The 21,402-nt window shown below is 43.7% G+C and overlaps 1 protein-coding gene across 1 annotated transcript in view; it reads right to left on the bottom strand.

The window, feature by feature from the left end:
- Nucleotides 1-10,423, bottom strand: part of LOC121567056 (galaxin-like) — a 33,960-nt gene extending 23,537 nt beyond the window's left edge. The window contains exons 1-3 of the mRNA XM_041876998.1: nt 10,232-10,423; nt 4,312-4,343; nt 3,557-3,699 (exon numbers count right to left, since the gene is read on the bottom strand). Of these exons, the coding sequence (XP_041732932.1) occupies nt 3,557-3,699; nt 4,312-4,343; nt 10,232-10,402 (346 nt within the window). The 5' untranslated portion in view covers nt 10,403-10,423. The remainder of the gene's footprint in view (nt 1-3,556; nt 3,700-4,311; nt 4,344-10,231) is intronic.
- Nucleotides 10,424-21,402: the final 10,979 nt, after the last annotated feature.

The following is a 21,402-nucleotide window of genomic DNA, read 5'->3' as shown; positions in this document are numbered from 1 at the left end:
GCTTAATATAAGGACATTTAAATGATTTATACTTTTACTTTTGATACTTAAGTATATTTAAAACCAAATAATTTTAGACTTTTACTCAAGTAGTATTTTACTGGGTGACTTTCACTTTTACTTGAGTCATTTTCTATTAAGGTATCTTTACTTTTACTCAAGTATGACAATTGGGTACTTTTCCCACCACTGGTTATATGTGACTGGATCCATGAGTCATGACCGCAGTCAAATTCCACGTGACCATTGCAGTAATCTCCTCCTATTAACTCTGTACATGAATGGCGCTGATGCGTTGGTAGTCCCCATCTCGCTAACGACCATTATTTTTATTTACTTTGATTAATTCAGGGGAGCCCAATTGAGACCAGTGTCTCATTTGCAATGCTGCCCTGAGGACAAAAATTCCATCAACACAACAACAAAATATAAAAACTACAAGACAGCTATAAATACACTACATCAGGTTATTACAACAAGTTATAATAGTCAATTGAAACAATTGCACACTTCAGTAAACTCATTTAACAACAGAGTTTTAAACTGCCCTATCGGCACCAGGTAATCCAGGTGTAATTTGTTTTGTAAGGTATTCCATAACTGTGGTGCGTTAAAACCAAATGCAGATTTACCAAACTTTGTGGAGACAAACGGGACCTCAAGAGTTAACCAACCCTGCAACAGGTTTGGTATCTCATATTTTCAACAGGGAAGTGAGCTTTGTTGGAAGCTTGTGGAGCAGAGCTTTGTAAACATGAAGGGAGTAACGAAATGATCTACAGGACTTTAGTGAGGTCCAGCCGACCTTCTGAAACAGGATGCAGTGATGAGTATTAAAACTGTCACCTGTAATAAAGCGAAGGACGCTATGGTAGATGGCATCCAATGGTATAAGAGTAGTGGCTGCTGCATTCTGGTAAATGGTGTCACCAGTCAAGAACTGGCAGGAAAATTTACTGCACAATCTGCTTCCTGCTGTTCATGGAGAGGCAAGATCTATTTCTAAAAAGAAGGCCACATTAAATCATAGCTTTTTAACTAGCTCATCCGTATGTTTTTTAAACGTTAGATCTTTATCAATCCAAATGCCCTGATATTTATAGGCGGCAACCCGCTCAATGAGAGAGCCATCCAACGAGTGAATATGTAGCCCATCTGAGACATTATTCCGTGAATTAGAGAACAACATATGTTTAGTTTTGCCTGCATTAAGTACAAGTTTTAAATCAACAAGGGCTTTCTGTAATGCAACAAAATCAGATTGCAGCTCTAACATAGCTTGACCAACAGTTGGTGCAATGGCATACATAACCATATCGTCTGCATACAGAAAAAATATACATGCTGTACCAGTCAAAAGTTTGTTTCGGGATTCGTCCCTGTCGTTTTTCATGACATACATTGTGTTGGGTGGAGAAAATAAAACCCCTGATACGTATTCTTGCGCCTGTCTTTTAATCATCACGTGACACTATCGACGTTCCCGAACAGATTTGCTCTGACCTTTGCGAAACTGCGCTTCACCACTGCTTATAAGCCCAGACATTTCTATACACTGTAAAAGCAAGGGTTTAGGATCTGAACACATAACTAAACACTTTTCTGGAACACTTTTTAAACGCATCAAGGCATTTAGAATTTCAATGAAAACCTGTCATATAGCCTACCCGGCATGATTAAAAAGGAATTGCGGGAAAGCGCTGCCCCCATTTGCTATTCCAGTTCATATGGGTGACATGGTTTTTTTCCCCCCTGCCCGGGTTCCTGCCCATTTCATAATGGCCCATTCTAACCCAAAACAAATTTCACATATTAGTAAAGACAAGCTTAAATTGAGAATAGACTGATGGGTGAGAATATCACTTGATGAGAAAACAGCATGTGCAGCCTGAGGCAAGGAAAACATTTCATATGTGAAATTCGTTTTCAAATCATCAATATAGTTGCAACATGCAGCACATAAATGCTTTAATTTCTAAGACATTCTAAAGTTGTGAAATAACTCTAAATTAAGAGTATAGGACCCTTTTCAAATGACTACTTTTATGCTCAACATAGCCACTTCATATGCACACTCGCTCGGGAAAGGGAATAATATCCTTGTTATTTTATTCAGCTAAGTTCAATTATATTCTTCTTACTATAAAATCATATGATATTAAATAACGGCACAGGATTTATAAGCATATCTTATCTGCTAAATGAACTAGCCTACAGCCTAAGCTGCCATTGGCATGGTGCATAGCCAGATAACATACAGTAGGCCAACTCAGAATATGCTATTCTGTTCTTCTGAAATACATTTTCTTCATATAATGTTTAGACCTGCCTAAAATAAATAATGGATTTATTGTGATGGTGTGTATTAAATGGATTCATTATACTTTTTTTTTAAATGTAGATGTTCCAAAGGGGTTCATCAGCGGTTTGTTTGCACAGGCAGGTCACCTGTGATACAAGTCAGTCTTCGACGTCCATCCATGTCTAAGGATGTCGGGAGATGACGTGGAAATGGGCCACTAGGGGCAACAGTGAGCGCTGTTACCATCAAGTAGGTTTCGGTTTTGCTAAGGTGTTGTGGACAGGGATAGCAGGTGGGCGTGTAAGCATCTGCCTCTGGTTCCAAAGGTTGCATGATTTTGATTATTAATTTTTTAAGCCTATCCCAAACCTTAACCATTACCTTAACCGTTCGGAGTTTATGCCTAACCATAAGAATTCGGAGTTAATGCCTAAACTTAACCTTAAACACTTTGAAATTTGACGTTTGGAACAACTTCGTCATTTGAAGTTTGAGAAACATGTTTAAACATGGATGTTTAATGCTGTTTCCTCCCATGTGTTATAGGTGTAGAGGTGGTTGATGGTGGTTAGACAATCATTCCATTCTAAATTCCTCAACACGTGATTTCCAATCAAAACAGCTCTTTTCATTATATTCAGGAAGGTGACCACCTCTCATACTTTAACATTTTTAGAATCATGATACATCTATTTTTAATTTGTTACCGTTACACCATCGCCTACCCTACCAGACTTCCCAGGGGGGATAAGATCATTACCTAGAAGATTAAGGTACACACCAGTGACCTTTCTAACACTAGAGTTGCACCATGTTTCATATGAAGGGATGTTTCAGAGACAATATGGTGCTGATTCATGCATGGGTAATGGTCTGGTAATAACATTTATTTTAGATATTTGTTCAGTCAACTATTCTTAACATTTTAGCCTGTAACCTGGAGTCGCACAGTATAATTACACATGGCTAGAGATTTGAAGTGGTTCGAGAAACAGTTCAAGAGTGGCTAAATGAAAGTGATTTATCTTTTGAAATACTTATCATTACTTCAATATCTTATTTGGTGGTAGAGGACCTCATCTTTCACGCAAGACATCACACACACACACACTTACATCCACATGTCTCTCAGACTCGCAAAGATGCATTCCCAGTCTGAAAAATAGGGAAAATACTTTCCACAGTTTATTATAGTGCAAACACACACACACACACACACACTAGAGATTAGTAGTACACCTTGTGCTGTCTTACCTGGGGTGTGGCTGAGTGTTCCCTCACTGTAGGTCTGGTCACGAGAGTAACGCTGCCCCTGGCGAGATGTAGGGTTCACACAGCAACGCTCTGTTGTTGGGTTAAAGCAGGAACCTTGACCACAGGGTTTCTCCCCAGGCATACTGGAGGCATGTGGAGAAACAGACACACACACACACACACACACACACACACACACACACACACACACACATACAATTAGATGCATAACAAACATGTACATAAAGACACAGAAACAAACCATAAACATATTTACTGTATATGTACACAAATACACATGCACAAGCTCAGTTACTTTGTTTAGTTTTTTTACATTATCCATAACTATGTTTTTAATTATTCCACCACTCTCAGACAACGGTTTATAGTTAAAAGGCCCACATATCACAGTATCAATGTGCTTGTTGGCAGACCATTCCAATGTCTCTGGCCTAGGCCAAAAGCCAAAACCCTCAAGGAAAATAAAATAATTTCTGACACCTACAGATGTTCAGTTAATTTGAAATCTATTATAGAACCTTCAGAAATGCTGATAAGTAGTGGGTGTTAAAAAAATAAATGATATTGCATTATTTAAAATGGATGCCACCCCCATTGTGGCTTTGAGCCATTGGACATTAAAAAGTATTATTTTAAAACCTGACTGTAAATGAAATGGTTGACTTGAACATTGAATAAAGAAAGTGATACATGATGAGGTTCAGTATATGGTTGAAGGCCAAAAGCAACCTTACCAGTTTGTAGAACGCTGAGAAATTCTCCTGGGCTGAAAAAAAGAAAGAACAAAATACACACAAAAATGACAAACTATCATAATGTGAAGTTTCATTACAACCATACAAAACTAGTAGGTTGCCTTTTACTAACATTAAACATTGTCCGTTTAGATTAGATTAGATATTTCTTAATTTTCTGTTTTTCACAGATATTTGCTTTATGTACAAGAAAAGGCACTGTGATGAGAAAAGATTCACTACAAAAAGAGAGACATAGCATATGCTAGACATAACATCAAACATACAAACTCATGAAAAACAAAACTGAAATGACAGCTTAAAGCGGCAATAAGCAGTAGAAAAAATAACAAAGCCGTCTCCCCACCCCTAGTTCAGCAAAAAGCTGAGGGATGGGGCTGGAGAAATGTAATCGCTCTCAAATTCATAGACCGAGCTATGGATGCAAGGATTGACCATCCATGATATCAACATTATAATTTTAACCATGTTTTGAGGCTATATAGTGTTTGTTTACATTTTCTTTGTTTACAAACATTGGAGTAAAACAATCTTATATTTTGGGTTCTGATGGGGTACGACAGTTGAGGCATTTATAAATTACATTCTTCAAGAATCAATGGATACGTATCATAAATGTATAAGTCCAAAAATGGATGTAGCAACTGATGATTGCCTCTGTAAGGACTTTCACCTCCTTTCCCCATAACATAAACCCCCCCTATACTCAATATGTGGCGGGTGATTTGGACGGAGTCAGACGCAGGAAGGTAAATCACAGAATAAATTGTTTATTCGATAAACAGCGGTACGCAGCAATGCGTAAAACACTAAAGTGCGGTAAATATGGCGCAATGGAGAAAACAAGGCAGACGGGTGAATATCCCGGCGATACAAAATACAATTGCTCCACCGAGCTATAATATCCTCCACAATAAACAATCACACACAGAGACAAGGGAGACAGAGGGAACACTTATACAGGTACTGATGAGGGGATATGAACCAGGTGTGTGTAATAAACAAGACAAAACAAATGGAATGATGAGATGAGGAGCGGCAGTGGCTAGAAGGCCGGTGACGACGAACGCCGAAGCCTGTCCGAACAAGGAGAGGAGGCAGCTTCGGAGGAAGTCGTGACAGTAAACCCCCCCCCCCCCTTTACGCGCAGCTCCAGCAGCGCGCCGACACCGGACTTGGGGACGGCCAGGAGGACGCAGAGCAGGGCAAGCCGGATGCCGATCCGATGGTGGAAATCCCGCAACAGGGAGGGATCGAGGACATCCCTCACCGGGACCCAGCAATGCTCCTCCGGACCGTACCCCTCCCACTCCACGAGGTACTGAAGGCCCCCACCCGACTCCTTGAATCAAGGAAGGAACGGACGGAGTACGCTGGGGCACCCTCGATGTACTCGACATCGAGGGGGCGCAGGGACCTCCCACACCTCAGACTCCTGGAGCGGACCAGCCACCACCGGCCTGAGGAGAGACACATGAAACAAGGGGTTAATACGGTAATCAGGAAGGAGTAGTAACCTATACGTAACCTCGTTTATTCTCCTCAGGACTTTGAACGGCCCCACAATCCGCGGGCTCAGCTTCCGGCAGGGCAGGCGGAGGGGCAGATTCCGGGTCGAGAGACAGACCCGATCACCCGGTACAAAGACCGGGGCCTCACTATGGTGGCGGTCAGCGCTGGCTTTCTGGCGACGTACGGTGCGCTGGAGGTGGACGTGGGCAGCGTTCCACGTCTCCTCCGTGCGCCAAACCAGTCGTCCACCGCAGGAGCTTCGGTCTGGCTCTGATGCCACGGTGCCAGAACTGGCTGATACCCTAAGACACATTGAAAGGGAGTTAGGTTAGTGGAGGAGTGGGCATATTCGGCCCATGGCAAGAACACCGACCACTCCCCCGGCCTGTCCTGGCAGTAGGACCGCAGGTACCTACCCATGTCCTGATTTATCCGTTCCACCTGCCCATTAGACTCGGGGTGAAACCCAGAGGTCAGGCTGACCGAGACCACCAGACGTTCCATGAACGCCTTCCAGACCCTGGATGTAAACTGGGGACCCCGGTCAGACACTATGTCGTCTGGCACCCCGTAGTGCTGGAAGACGTGAGTAAACAGGGCTTCTGCTGCTTGCAGGGCCGTGGGGAGACCGGGCAGAGGAAGGAGGAGGCAGGCTTTAGAAAAGCGGTCCAAAACGACCAGGATGGTGGTGTTTCCCTAATAGAGGGGAAGATCAGTGAGATAGTCGATTGACAAGTAGGACCACGGCCATTGTGGAACTGGTAAGGGATGTAACTTACCCGCTGGGAGGTACATTACTCTGGGCGCACACCGAGCAGGTGGAGACATACACCCTCACGTCCTTAGCCAAGGTAGGCCACCAGTACTTCCCGGTCAGGCAGCGCACTGTACGGCCGATACCTTGGTGACTAGAGGAGGGGGACGTGTGTGCCCAATAGATCAGACAATCACGGACAAGAGACAGCACGTACTGCAGCCCAGCTGGGCACTGAGGTGGAGATGGCTCTGTGCGTAACGCCCACTATGTCCGCGTCCACCGCCCACACTACCGGCGCCACAATGCAGGAGGCCAGGAGTATGGGTGTGTTGTCTATGGGCCTCTCCTCTGTGTCGTACAGCCGTGACAGTGTGTCTGCCTTCACATTCTTAGTACCTGGTATGTATGACAATGTGAAATCAAACCGGGTGAAGAACAAGGCCCACCTGGCCTGGCGAGGGTTCAGCCTCCTCGCTGCCCAGATGTACTCTAGGTTACGGTGGTCAGTCCAGACGAGGAAAGGGTGTTTAGCCCCCTCGAACCAGTACCTCCACGTGGTCAGGGCTCTGACAACAGCCAACAGCTCCCGATTACCAACGTCGTAGTTCTGCTCTGCCGGGCTGAGCTTCTTAGAGAAGGCACAGGGGTGGAGCTTGGGTGGCGTGCCCAAGCGTTGAGAAAGGACAGCGCCTATCCCTACCTCGGACGCATCCACCTCCACTATGAACGGTAATTATGGATCGGGATGGGCCAGTACCGGGGCTGAGGTGAACAGAGCCCTCAGGTTACTGAAAGCCCTGTCAGCCTCAGCAGACCAGCGGAGCCGGGATGGCCCACCCTTCAACAGAGAGGTGATGGGAGCTGCGACCTTACCAAAGCCCCGGATAAACCTACGATAGTAATTGTCAAAGCCAATAAAGCGCTGCACCTCCTTTACCATGGTTGGAGTCGGCCAATTACACATGGCTGAAATGTGGTCTCCCTCCATCTCCACACCTGAGGTGGTGATGTGGTATCCGAGGAAGGAGACGGACTGCTGGAAGAACAAACACTTTTCTGCCTTGGCATAAAGGTCATGTTCCAACAGATGGCCCAGCACTCTGCGAACCAAGGACACATGGTCGGCGCGCGTAGCGGAATACACCAGAATGTCATCGATGTAGACCACCACACCGCGACCAAGCATGTCCCGAAACACCTCGTTCACAAAGGACTGGAAGACAGATGGAGCATTCATCAACCCGTACGGCATCACCAGGTATTCGTAATGCCCCGTGGTTGTGCTGAATGCTGTCTTCCACTCGTCCCCCTCCCGGACACGCACCTGGTTGTACGCACTCCGGAGATCTAATTTCGTGAAGAAGCGCGCCCCATGCATTGATTCTATAACGGAGGAGATGAGGGGTAAAGGGTTACTATAGCGACTGGTAGTTTGATTAAGTGCCCGGTAATCAATGCAAGAGCGCAGACCTCCATCCTTCTTCTTCACGAAAAAGAAACTTGAGGAGGCAGGCGAAGTGGAGGGATGTATGAACCCCTGACGCAGGGACTCGGAGACGTATGTCTCCATAGCCTATGTTTCAACATGCGACAGGGGATAGACATGACTCCTGGGAGGCACAGCGTCTAACCGGAGGTTTATTGCGCAATCCCCCACCCGATGAGGTGGTAATTTGGTCACCTGCATTTTGGAAAACACGTGAACCAAGTCGAGGTATTCGGGGGGAATGCGCATGGTGGAGGTAGTGTCTGGACTTTCCACCGTGGTTGCACCAACGGAAACAACTAGACACCTACCCTGACACTCTCGCGACCACCCTGTGAGAAACTTCTGCAGCCATGAAAAGGTGGGGCCATGTAGTGCGAGCCAGGGAAGACCCAACACAACAGGGAAATCAGGGGACTCAATAATATAAAAAGTGATTTGCTCCCTATGGGTCTCCTGCATAATCATCATGACTGGTGCTGTAACCACCCTAACAAAACATGACCCTAATGGTCGACTGTCAAGTGCTTTGATGGGAAATGGAATGGGTAGGGTAACCAATGTGATACATAGCTAAAGACCTGTCCATAAACTTCCCAGATGCGCCTGAATGGACCAGCGCCTTACCGTGTATGGTGAAGTGCACAGCAGAGGGCTCTCAACGAGTGTGGGTTTGTGAGAGTGCCCTGCCTGCCTCCTCCAGACCCAGAAGAATGCTGACGACAGTGTGCAGCAGAATGTCCTCTCTTGCCACAGGAGTGACACTGGATCTGTCATCCTCCGTTCTCCCGGATCGCTGCACCACCCAGCTCCATCAGCACGTAATCCAGGTTGCAGGGGGGTGAAACGGGCAGGCCCCTTCCAGGACGTCCTCTGGAAGCCAGCAGGTTGTCCAACCGGATGGCATGTCCACCAGCTAGTTGAAAGTCAACGTGGCATCCCGGCAGGCTAGCTCCCTTCGGACGTCCTCCTGCAGGCTGCACCAGAAGTGGTTGATGAGGGCCCGTTCGTTTCAACCGGACTCCGCCGGTAGAGTTCTAAACTCCAGGGCAAAGTCTTGCGTGATCCTTGTCCCCTGCCTCAGATGGACCAGGCGCTCGCTGGCCTCTCTTCCTTCGGGCGGGTGATCGAAGACTGCCCGGAAGAGGCGAGCAAACACCCCGTAGTTGTCCAACGCGTCTCCTCCTTCACTCCAGACCGCATTGGCCCACTCCATGGCTTTCCCTGAGAGGCAGGAGATGGGGGCGGACACCTTCTCCCACTTCTAGGGAGCAGGGCTGATGGTGGAAAAATAGAGGCCGCTGTCCCGTCGTACTCCCTCGGTCGGGATAGGTGAATCCCTCTGGGTGCTGGGGTGTGGGTGGCTGGATTCAGTCGCTCAGCTGGTCCCGAAGGGTCGGGTCATCTCCTCTCCAGGAGTTGGACGACCTGGAGAACCCGATCCATCGCTTCGCCCATGCTGGCTAGCATGTTGGAATGCTCCCAGACCCGCTCCACGACTCCAGGCATATTCCAGTTTCCTGCTGACTCCATGCTGTTTGGGTGTGTGATTCTGTGGCGGGTGATTTGGACGGAGTCAGGCGCAGGAGGGTAAATCACAGAATAAATGGTTTATTCGATAAACAGCGGTACGTAGCAATGCGTAAAACATTCCAGTGCGGTAAATACGGTGCACTGGAGAAAACAAGGCAGACGGGTGAATATCCCGGCGATACAAAATACAATAGCTCCACCGAGATATAGTAACCTCCACAATAAACAATCACACACAAAGACAAGGGGGGCAGAGGGAATACTTATACAGGTACTGATGAGGGGATATGAACCAGGTGTGTGTAATAAACAAGACAAAACAAATGGAATGATGAGATGATGAGTGGCAGTGGCTAGAAGGCCAGTGACGACGAACACCGTAGCCTGCCCGAACAAGGAGAGGAGGCAGCTTCGGAGGAAGTCGTGACACAATATTACACATCCCCTTAATATCCAAAGTACCTCCATATTGCACGTCCCTATAATCTCCCTTTCATATTGCACAGTTAGTTACATTTCACAGTTAGTTCACTATTGCATGTTCACAAATGAGTAAGTTCATCCCCATGCCCCTAAGGGTCAGTGCGTGTGGCACAAATTTGTTTTTGTACCTGACCAGTTTGCACTGGGGGAGGCTGTAGCGCTTTCTGGATTGCAGGAGCACAGCAGCTTGCATTGAGAGGCTCAGGGATGAGTTTGTATGATGGTTGAGAGACGAGGCAGCAGCAGTGGCTTTGCTGATCAAACTGGTTGTCTCCACAGCACTGGTGGTGGATGGACATTTTGGTCAGGACCTTCCTTCCTTTAATGACATTTCCACAGCAAAGTTGGTGGTCTTCATTGTAAAGCTCTGTGGAACAGGTAATAACAATTTATCAGATTTATCATTTAAAAGCACTTTTTCAAGTGCTCAGGTCAAGTGTTACAAGCTTGACATTGTGAAAGGTAATGAGTGAGCATAGGAGCCATGAGCTGCAGGTGGGAAATTAGGCTGTCACAGGGACTTAGCATGAGAGAATTGGGAAACATCTCACAAACAGCTTTCGGAGTAGACAGACATTTTACATTACATTTTAGTTATTTAGCAGACGCTCTTATCCAGAGCGACTTACAGTTAGTGAGTGCATACATTATTTTATTTTTATTTTTTCATACTGGCCCCCCGTGGGAATCGAACCAACAACCCTGGCATTGCAAACGCCATGCTCTACCAACTGAGCTACATCCCTGCCGGCCATTCCCTCCCATACCCTGGACGACGCTGGGCCAATTGTGCGCCGCCCCATGGGTCTCCCGGTCGGGGCCGGCATTGACAGAGCCTGGATGGGAAACAGTAAAACAATACAACTACATAATCAACGATGATTCACTTACCTTTTCCACAACACTTGACATGGGGACGGGTCCTGGTTAGGATCTGTGAGTCACAGCATAACTGGTTGAGTGGGTCATAGGCTCTATAACCACAGCAATCTGACACCAGCTGGCTCACATTCAGAGTCAGTCGACCTGCAAGAAATGGTCACAGATAAACACATATCAAGAATATCAAAACAAACTTGGGAGGTGCTGAGAAAAACAATGTTTTCACAGTTACCAGGTTTAAGTAAATAGATGCAGTGGGATACTGCTAGGAGACATGACTCTGTCTATCTCACCTTCACAACAGGAAGACTGGGTGAGGTTAAAGGCCCTGTTTCCACAGCAGGACAGCCCCGCCCCCTTATGCCAGACTCCTTCACAGCAGGTGAAATCTAGAATGTCAAATTTCAGCCCGCCGCAGAGGTGATCTCTGGGAGACCTGCAAGGCAGAGGCTCATCTTCATGTCTAGAAGGCATTATGTGCAGCACATACACTCTTAGAAAAAAAAGGTGCTATCTAGAATGATTATTTGGCTGTGCCCTTATAGGAGAACCGTTTGAAGGACCATTTTTGGTTCCAGGTAGAAACCTTTTGGTTCCAGGTAAAAAAATAACTTTGGGTTCCATGTAGAACCCTTTCCCCAGAGGGTTCTATGTGGAACCCAAAGGGGTTATACCAGGAACCAAAAATAGTTCTAACTGGAACCAAAAAGGGTTCTTCAGATGGTTCTCCTATGGGGGCAGCCAAATAACCCTTTTGGAACCCTTTTTTTAGACATAGACATAGAGTGGAGACACAATGCTCACAGATAGAGTCAGATCATGATTACACATCTTAATTAAATAAAGGTAGTAGGATGAAGTTGACCCTAAACCGAAGCACCGCCCCAATGCATTATATTGTACAGCAAAGGCCGCAGCAGACTCTTTCGTCCAAGTGCGCCCCCGCCTGCATGTGAGCAATTGGCTGGGGAACGGCTGATTCACGGAGTAACTCGTGAAGGCTAACATTTTTTAGATTATATGCCATGTCAATATTATTTCACACCTTGAAAATTATTATTTGTCTATAAAAAATTATCTGAGCTGCATGCTTTTGAACAAGTCACAGGACGCATGAGCTGCATTCATTCATACATAAGGACATAATATTATATATAGGCCTATAGCATACAGAAATTGGTTTACCCTATGTCCTAAAATAAATTAGTTAATATGGGCAGAATATTGTATAAAATATTTGGATGGTTAACTCTCTAAACCTACCTATATAGACCTACTTTATCTAGGCGTACGCAATATCTAGTTTCTACAATGTTGACAGAATAAATAAAACAGGGTTGGGCAGATTACTTAAAAAAATATTGATTTGAAATTGACTCAAAAATACAACCAACATATACTTAATAAAAATTAGTGCAAGTCCTTTCAATGATTTGTTAATTTCATTTGAACAACACATTTAAATAAGTATTTTAAGTGATTTAATTTACTCAATTATTTTGCACAATGATGTATGCATGTTTGAATAAAGAAAAAAAAAATCTATATTAGTATTAAGTAGCTTGTTGTGCCATGAGGTGTAATGGATCATGATGAACGGATGTCAAAACAGTCAGGCAAATTGGCGTTCAATGATGAGACCACCCATTCACACCATCACTACTCTTAATAATATCGGCAAATGCAGCACCCTGAAATACTTGCAGTTCATCTCGAGTTACTGCTGGTGGATTGAGCACTGTGCTCAACAAAGTGGTTTAAAATATTAAATGACCAAATACATTAAACAATGTTAAACATTCATGTTTGTGTAACACTCATATTTGTGTTTCGTCAACACATATTTGAATCATATTATCAGCTAAATCCAACCCATTTCTATGGCTATTATTAATTCCCTGGACTTACTTTGTTTGTATAAATTCAAACAACTTATTATATAACACTTCATTTTTTACAGTGTACATGACAAACAAAGTTCAACAGAAGAAACAAAGAAATCGAAAAAAAATTATATTTCAACCTTTTAATAATTCATTTATTTAAATTTGCTCCAGAATCTAAGTAGAAATATAATAAAATTAGGTCTACAATAATATTATTTCTTTGAAAAATAGACTCAAACCGCATAGGTCTATATGTTGAATAGCAAGGCACTGCGCAGATTAATTAATTTTCAGTTTAGAATAGATTCTGCACAGCAGTTTATCGGGCCGATTCCCTCGAGACCCTCGAATATGGTGTTTGTCAGCAACATACTGAATATCTCTCCATAGATTGGAGAAGTATTATTAGTGATCGGCACCAATATGGAAAGTCTGTATCAATTGGCTGCATGTTTTCGATATGAAAATTAGAAATGGAAATGTGACTGACCTGCACAGGTAGGAAAATGTGCAGGCCATGTGCTGATAGAACAGTTTGATTGAACAGTTTAGCTGTGACTGTTCACTCCACCAATCAGGCCTTTATGGTAGAGTGGCCAAACGGAAGCCACGCCGCAGTAAATGGCACATGACAGCCCGCTTGGAGTTTGCCAAAAGACACCTAAAGGACTCTCAGACCATGAGAAACAAAATTCTCTGGTCTGATAATACCAAGATTGAACTCTTTGGCCTGAATGCTAAGCATCACGTCTGGGGATGTTTTTCAGCAGCAGGGAGACTAGTCAAGGTCGAGGGAAAGATTAATGGAGCAAAGTACAGAGAGTTCCTTGATGAAAACCTGCTCCAGAGCGTTCAGGACCTCAGACTGGGGCAAAGGTTTACCTTCCAACAGGACGATGACCCTAAGCACACAGCCAAGACAACGCAGGAGTTGCTTCGGGACAAGTCTCTGAATGTCTTTGAGTGGCCCAGCCAGAGCCCAGACTTAAACCCGATCGAACATCTCTGGAGAGACCTGAAAATAGCTGTGCAGCAACGCTCCCCATCCAACCTGACAGAGCTTGAGAGGATCTGCAAAGAGGAATGGGAGAAACACCCAAGAAGACTCGACGCTGTAATCGCTGCCAAAGGTACTGAGTGAAGGGTCTGAATACTTATGTAAATGTGATATCTGTTTTTTTTTTTTTAATACATTTGCAAAAATGTCTAAAAACCAATTTTTGCTTTGGCATTATGGGGTATTGTGTGTCGATTGATGACGGGAGAGAAAAAAAACGATTTAATCAATTTTAGAATAAGGCTGTAACATAACAAAATGTGGAAAAAGTCAAGGGGTCTGAATGCACTGTATAATATTCTACCCATATGATTTTCTTTACATTTTAGGCCACATAAGGAACAGCTATGTATGATTTAATAAAAAAAGCAGCAAACAGACAACATTAGAATTTCACATTCTAAAACTCATAAACAGACACAGGAAATAGGCTACAGCTGGCTTCATAATTTCCCTGCCAAATATCCTAGGCCTACAAAAAAACTCGATGTATCTCAACAAAGTTGAGTGGGTGGGGAAAGTTGAGAGCATGGGGGTATGCAGCATAGCAGTGGTGGAAAAAATACCTAATTATCATACTTGAGTAAAAGTAAAGATGCCTTAATAGAAAATGACTCATGTACAGTGGGGAAAAAAAGTATTTAGTCAGCCACCAATTGTGCAAGTTCTCCCACTTAAAAAGATGAGAGAGGCCTGTAATTATCATCATAGGTACACGTCAACTATGACAGACAAAATGAGAAAAAAAAATCCAGAAAATCACATTGTAGGATTTTTTATGAATTTATTTGCAAATGATGGTGGAAAATAAGTATTTGGTCAATAACAAAAGTTTCTCAATACTTTGTTATATACCCTTTGTTGGCAATGACACAGGTCAAACGTTTTCTGTAAGTCTTCACAAGGTTTTCACACACTGTTGCTGGTATTTTGGCCCATTCCTCCATGCAGATCTCCTCTAGAGCAGTGATGTTTTGGGGCTGTCGCTGGGCAACACGGACTTTCAACTCCCCTCCAAAGATTTTCTATGGGGTTGAGATCTGGAGACTGGCTAGGCCACTCCAGGACCTTGAAATGCTTCTTACGAAGCCACTCCTTCGTTGCCCGGGCGGTGTGTTTGGGATCATTGTCATGCTGAAAGACCCAGCCATGTTTCATCTTCAATGCCCTTGCTGATGGAAGGAGGTTTTCACTCAAAATCTCATGATACATGGCCCCATTCATTCTTTCCTTTACACAGATCAGTCGTCCTGGTCCCTTTGCAGAAAAACAGCCCCAAAGCATGATGTTTCCACCCCCATGCGTCACAGTAGGTATGGTGTTCTTTGGATGCAACTCAGCATTCTTTGTCCTCCAAACACGACGAGTTGAGTTTTTACCAAAAAGTTCTATTTTGGTTTCATCTGACCATATGACATTCTACCAATCCTCTTCTGGATCATCCAAATGCACTACTTTTTAATAGCAAACTTCAGACGGGCCTGGACATGTACTGGCTTAAGCAGGGGGACACGTCTTGCACTGCAGGATTTGAGTCCCTGGCGGCGTAGTGTGTTACTGATGGTAGGCTTTGTTACTTTGGTCCCAGCTCTCTGCAGGTCATTCACTAGGTCCCCCCGTGTGGTTCTGGGATTTTTGCTCACCGTTCTTGTGATCATTTTGACCCCACCGAGTGAGATCTTGCGTGGAGCCCCAGATCGAGGGAGATTATCAGTGGTCTTGTATGTCTTCCATTTCCTAATAATTGCTCCCACAGTTGATTTCTTCAAACCAAGCTGCTTATCTATTGCAGATTCAGTCTTCCCAGCCTGGTGCAGGTCTACAATTTTGTTTCTGGTGTCCTTTGACAGCTCTTTGGTCTTGGCCATAGTGGAGTTTGGAGTGTGACTGTTTGAGGTTGTGGACAGGTGTCTTTTATACTGATAACAAGTTCAAACAGGTGCCATTAATACAGGTAACAAGTGGAGGACAGAGGAGCCTCTTAAAGAAGAAGTTACAGGTCTGTGAGAGCCAGAAATATTGCTTGTTTGTAGGTGACCAAATACTTATTTTCCACCATAATTTGCAAATAAATTAATTAAAAATCCTACAATGTGATTTTCTGGAAAAAAAATGCTCATTTTGTCTGTCATAGTTGACATGTACCTATGATGAAAATTACAGGCCTCTCTCATATTTTTAAGTGGGAGAACTTGCACAATTGGTGGCTGACTAAATACTTTTTTCCCCCACTGTAAAAGTGAGTCACCCAATAAAATACTACTTGAGTAAAATATACTTAAGTATCAAAAGTACATGTAATTGCTCAAATATACTTAAGTATCAAAGGTAAAAGTAAAAGTAAAAATAATTTCAAATTCCTTATATAAAGCAAACCGGATGGCATCATTTTATAGTTTTTAAATTTACGGATAGCCAGTGGCACACTCCAACACTCAGACATCATTTACAAATGAAGCATTTGTTTAGTGAGTCCACCACATGAGAGGCAGCAGGGATGACCAGGGATGTTCTTTTGATAAGTGTGTGAATTAGGCAATTTTCCTGTCCTGCTAAGCATTTGAAATGTACAGTGAGGGAAAAAAGTATTTGATCCCCTGCTGATTTTGTACGTTTGCCCACTGACAAAGAAATTATCAGTCTATAATTTTAATGGTAGGTTTATATGAACAGTAAGAGACAGAATAACATCAAAAAAATCCAGAAAAATGCATGTCAAAATTGTTATTAATTGATTTGCATTTTAATGAGGGAAATAAGTATTTGACCCCCTCTCAATCAGAAATTTTTCTGGCTCCCAGGTGTCTTTTATACAGGTAACGAGCTGAGATTAGGAGCCCATTCTTAAAGGGATTGCTCCTAATCTCAGCTTGTTACCTGTATAAAAGACACCTGTCCACAGAAGCAATCAATCAATCAGATTCCAAACTCTCCACCATGGCCAAGACCAAAGAGCTCTCCAAGGATGTCAGCGACAAGATTGTAGACCTACACAAGGCTGGAATGGGCTACAAGACCATCGCCAAGCAGCTTGGTGAGAAGGTGACAACAGTTGGTGCGATTATTCGCAAATGGAAGAAAAACAAAATAACTGTCAATCTCCCTCGGCCTGGGGCTCCATGCAAGATCTCACCTCGTGGAGTTGCAATGATCATGAGAACGGTGAGGAATCAGCCCAGAACTACACGGGAGGATCTTGTCAATGATCTCAAGGCAGCTGGGACCATAGTCACCAAGAAAACAATTGGTAACACACTACGCCGTGAAGGACTGAAATCCTGCAGTGCCCGCAAGGTCCCCCTGCTCAAGAAAGCACATATACAGGCCCGTTTGAAGTTTGCCAATGAACATCTGAACGATTCAGAGGAGAACTGGGTGAAAGTGTTGTGGTCAGATGAGACCAAAATTGAGCTCTTTGGCATCAACTCAACTCGCCGTGTTTGGAGGAGCTGGAATGCTGCCTATGACCCCCAAGAACACCATCTCCACCGTCAAACATGGAGGTGGAAACATTATGCTTTGGGGGTGTTTTTCTGCTAAGGGGACAGGACAACTTCACCGCATCAAAGGGACGATGGACGATGGGTGAGAACCTCCTTCCCTCAGCCAGGGCATTGAAAATGGGTCGTGGATGGGTATTCCAGCATGGCAATGACCCAAAAACACACGGCCAAGGCAACAAAGGAATGGCTCAAGAAGTAGCACATTAAGGTCCTGGAGTGGCCTAGCCAGTCTCCAGACCTTAATCCCATAGAAAATCTGTGGAGGGAGCTGAAGGTTCGAGTTGCCAAACGTCAGGCTCGAAACCTTAATGACTTGGAGAAGATCTGCAAAGAGGAGTGGGACAAAATCCCTCCTGAGATGTGTGCAAACCTGGTGGCCAACTACAAGAAACATCTGACCTCTGTGATTGCCAACAAGGGTTTTGCCACCAAGTACTAAGTCATGTTTTGCAGAGGGGTCAAATACTTATTTCCCTCATTAAAATGCAAATCAATTTATAACATTTTTTACATTCGTTTTTCTGGATTTTGTTGTTGTTATTCTGTCTCTCACTGTTCAAATAAACCTACCATTAAAATTATAGACTCATCATTTCTTTGTCAGTGGGCAAACATACAAAATCAGCAGGGGATCAAATACTTTTTTCCCTCACTGTAAGTGCTTTTGGGTGTCAGGGAAAATGTATGGAGTAAAAAGTACATCATTTTTTTTTAGGAATGTAGTGAAGTACAAGTAAAAGTTTTCAAAAATAGAAATACTAAATAAAATACAGATACCCCCCAAAAAAAACTTAAGTAGTACTTTAAAATATGTTTACTTAAGTACTTTACACCACTGCAGCGTAGTAGGCCTAGCTTCCATAAAAAGTTTTACTCTACAAAAATAAAAAATAAGTCCCCTAAACACTGATCTAAGGTCAGTTTTAGCAACTTCTACCCAGAGCACAGATGAGGGAATTATATACTCACTATATACTCGCTATATACTCACGTGACATAGAACCTCCTACCATGGGCAGAGACTGGAAGTCCAAAACTATTGACCTGCCCTGTGAGATGGAACCATAGGAACATGCACACATCAAGACAATGTCCTGGCTACGTGTTCTGTGAGAAACTTTGTCTCTAACTGAAAAATGACCTATGCAAAATATTGTAACTGGTAGTTGCTTAATTTTTTATCATATATAGTTTCAATTCAGAAATTAAACCATATATTACAAAATAGATTTGTTCTTGGCGTTAGGCTCCTTCAGGAGTGCTCACTGCCCGAGCATTGCGTCAATTATTATCATTATTAATCAACTACAGGCAGTGAGTGAGATATATACCAATCCCCCTGACAGGAACAAAAACAGAACAAAACAGGTGGAGGCAGGGGTGGTGGTGGGAAACAAACAATGCATAGCGGGGTGGCAGATACAGTGGGGGAAAAAAGTATTTAGTCAGCCACCAATTGTGCAAGTTCTCCCACTTAAAAAGATGAGAGAGGCCTGTAATTTTCTATGGGTTTGAGATCTGGAGACTGGCTAGGCCACTCTAGGACCTTGAAATGCTTCTTACGAAGCCACTCCTTCGTTGCCCGGGCGGTGTGTTTTGGATCATTGTCATGCTGAAACACCCAGCCACGTTTCATCTTCAATGCCCTTGCTGATGGAAGGAGGTTTTCACTCAAAATCTCATGATACATGGCCTCATTCATTCTTTCCTTTACACGGATCAGTCGTCCTGGTCCCTTTGCAGAAAAACAGCCCGAAAGCATGATGTTTCCACCCCCATGCTTCCCAGTAGGTATGGTGTTCTTTGGATGCAACTCAGCATTCTTTGTCCTCCAAACACGACGAGTTGAGTTTTTACCAAAAAGTTCTATTTTGGTTTCATCTGACCAAATGACATTCTCCCAATCCTCTTCTGGATCATCCAAATGCACTCTAGCAAACTTCAGACGGGCCTGGACATGTACTGGCTTAAGCAGGGGGACACGTCTGGCACTGCAGGATTTGAGTCCCTGGCGGCGTAGTGTGTTACTGATGGTAGGCTTTGTTACTTTGGTCCCAGCTCTCTGCAGGTCATTCACTAGGTCCCCCCGTGTGGTTCTGGGATTTTTGCTCACCGTTCTTGTGATCATTTTGACCCCACGGGGTGAGATCTTGCGTGAAGCCCCAGATCGAGGGAGATTATCAGTGGTCTTGTATGTCTTCCATTTCCTAATAATTGCTCCCACAGTTGATTTCTTCAAACCAAGCTGCTTACCTATTGCAGATTCAGTCTTCCCAGCCTGGTGCAGGTCTACAATTTTGTTTCTGGTGTCCTTTGACAGCTCTTTGGTCTTGGACATAGTGGAGTTTGGAGTGTGACTGTTTGAGGTTGTGGATAGGTGTATTTTATACTGATAACAAGTTCAAACAGGTGCCATTAATACAGGTAACGAGTGGAGGACAGAGGAGCCTCTTAAAGAGGAAGTTACAGGTCTGTGAGAGCCAGAAATGTTGCTTGTTTGTAGGTGACCAAATACTTATTTTCCACCATAATTTGCAAATAAATTTATTAAAAATCCTACAATGTGATTTTCTGGATTTTTTCTCTCAATTTGTCTGTCTTAGTTGACGTGTACCTATAATGAAAATTACAGGCCTCTCTCATCTTTTAAGTGGGAGAACTTGCACAATTGGTGGCTGACTAAATACTTTTTTCCCCCACTGTATGTTACATCAGAAACAGTGGCGATTCTAGCATGTAAATCTTGGTGGGGCAAAAAATAAGTGGGATGCATGCCAGCAAAGCCACTACACAACACAACACTAAACAATACATTAATTGCACTATAACGGTGACAAACGGTGCCCACAAACTGTTAGGGCCTACATAAAGCAGTCCCAACAGCAGTCCCAACATCTTACTACTGCTACACCTGGCTATCAGCGGAGCCTTGTCTGGCAGTGAAACAGTTCATTCAGCCTCATTTACTGCCTTTTTAAAAAACATACCTGATATGGCTGACTTGCTTAAACAAATGTGGTTTCTAATGACAATTGAGATGTATAAACTATGGCATAAGGGGACGACAAACGGATAAGAGGCAATCTGTAATTTCGATTAAGACATTAATGAGCGAGCTAGGACGGACGTAGTCAATATAACTATTTGTTTAGCACTTTTGAAATGTACAGCGACAGAATTCAGAACATTGGCCGTTCTTACAGTGTTCCCGCTGTACACCAAGTCAAAACCGTAGGATAAATAAAGGGGGCATATAAGCAGACAATGAAAGCCCTTACAATATTTGATATTTACATTTCTCTAAACAGGTTATAGGCTACATGTGCACCACCAAGTCAGAACAGTAGGCGAAATTAAGAGGGGTAAATAGACCAAATTATTAGGGTGAGGCACATGGGCTACTAACATCTTACTACACAACATACACTTAGTATTACTTTCTTAGCTACAGTATACATATCTCCCTGGCATATTACATCATTTATGCAGCATTTATGTGCTGTGCTCACTTGAACAGGAAGGTGGCGCGGCAGTCTTTCGTGGGAAAAAATTTTCATCAAAGAAAGAGAACGAGGCCGGATTTACAATTACGAGTTGGATGACCGTTCAAAACGTATTTTCCCAGTCGGAGCTCGTTTATTCCTGACTTCCCAGTTGTCTTGAACTGACTGAAGTCAAGTTTTCGCAGTTCCGAGTTAACAGTTGTTTTGAGCGCGGCACAAATCATGCTTCACTGACAGCATGGCCAATGTTGAATGTTTATCATTTTAAACTTGGGAAAGAGCCCCTTAATCCCAGATTTGGGACCACACAGCCACTCCACTGAATAGCAGGCTAGTGATTGCTTTGCAATGCTTGCAGTTAGCATCTGTCACCAGATTCCTTCCAAACCACTCATTGTTGAATTTGCGATTTCCAACTTGTTGTGTAATGTTTATGTCCAATGGCCAATGAGCACCGATACATTTTAT

Source organism: Coregonus clupeaformis, chromosome 5 (genome assembly GCF_020615455.1).
Source record: "Coregonus clupeaformis isolate EN_2021a chromosome 5, ASM2061545v1, whole genome shotgun sequence".
NCBI lineage: Eukaryota > Metazoa > Chordata > Actinopteri > Salmoniformes > Salmonidae > Coregonus > Coregonus clupeaformis.
This window is presented reverse-complemented; position numbering and strand designations above follow the sequence as displayed.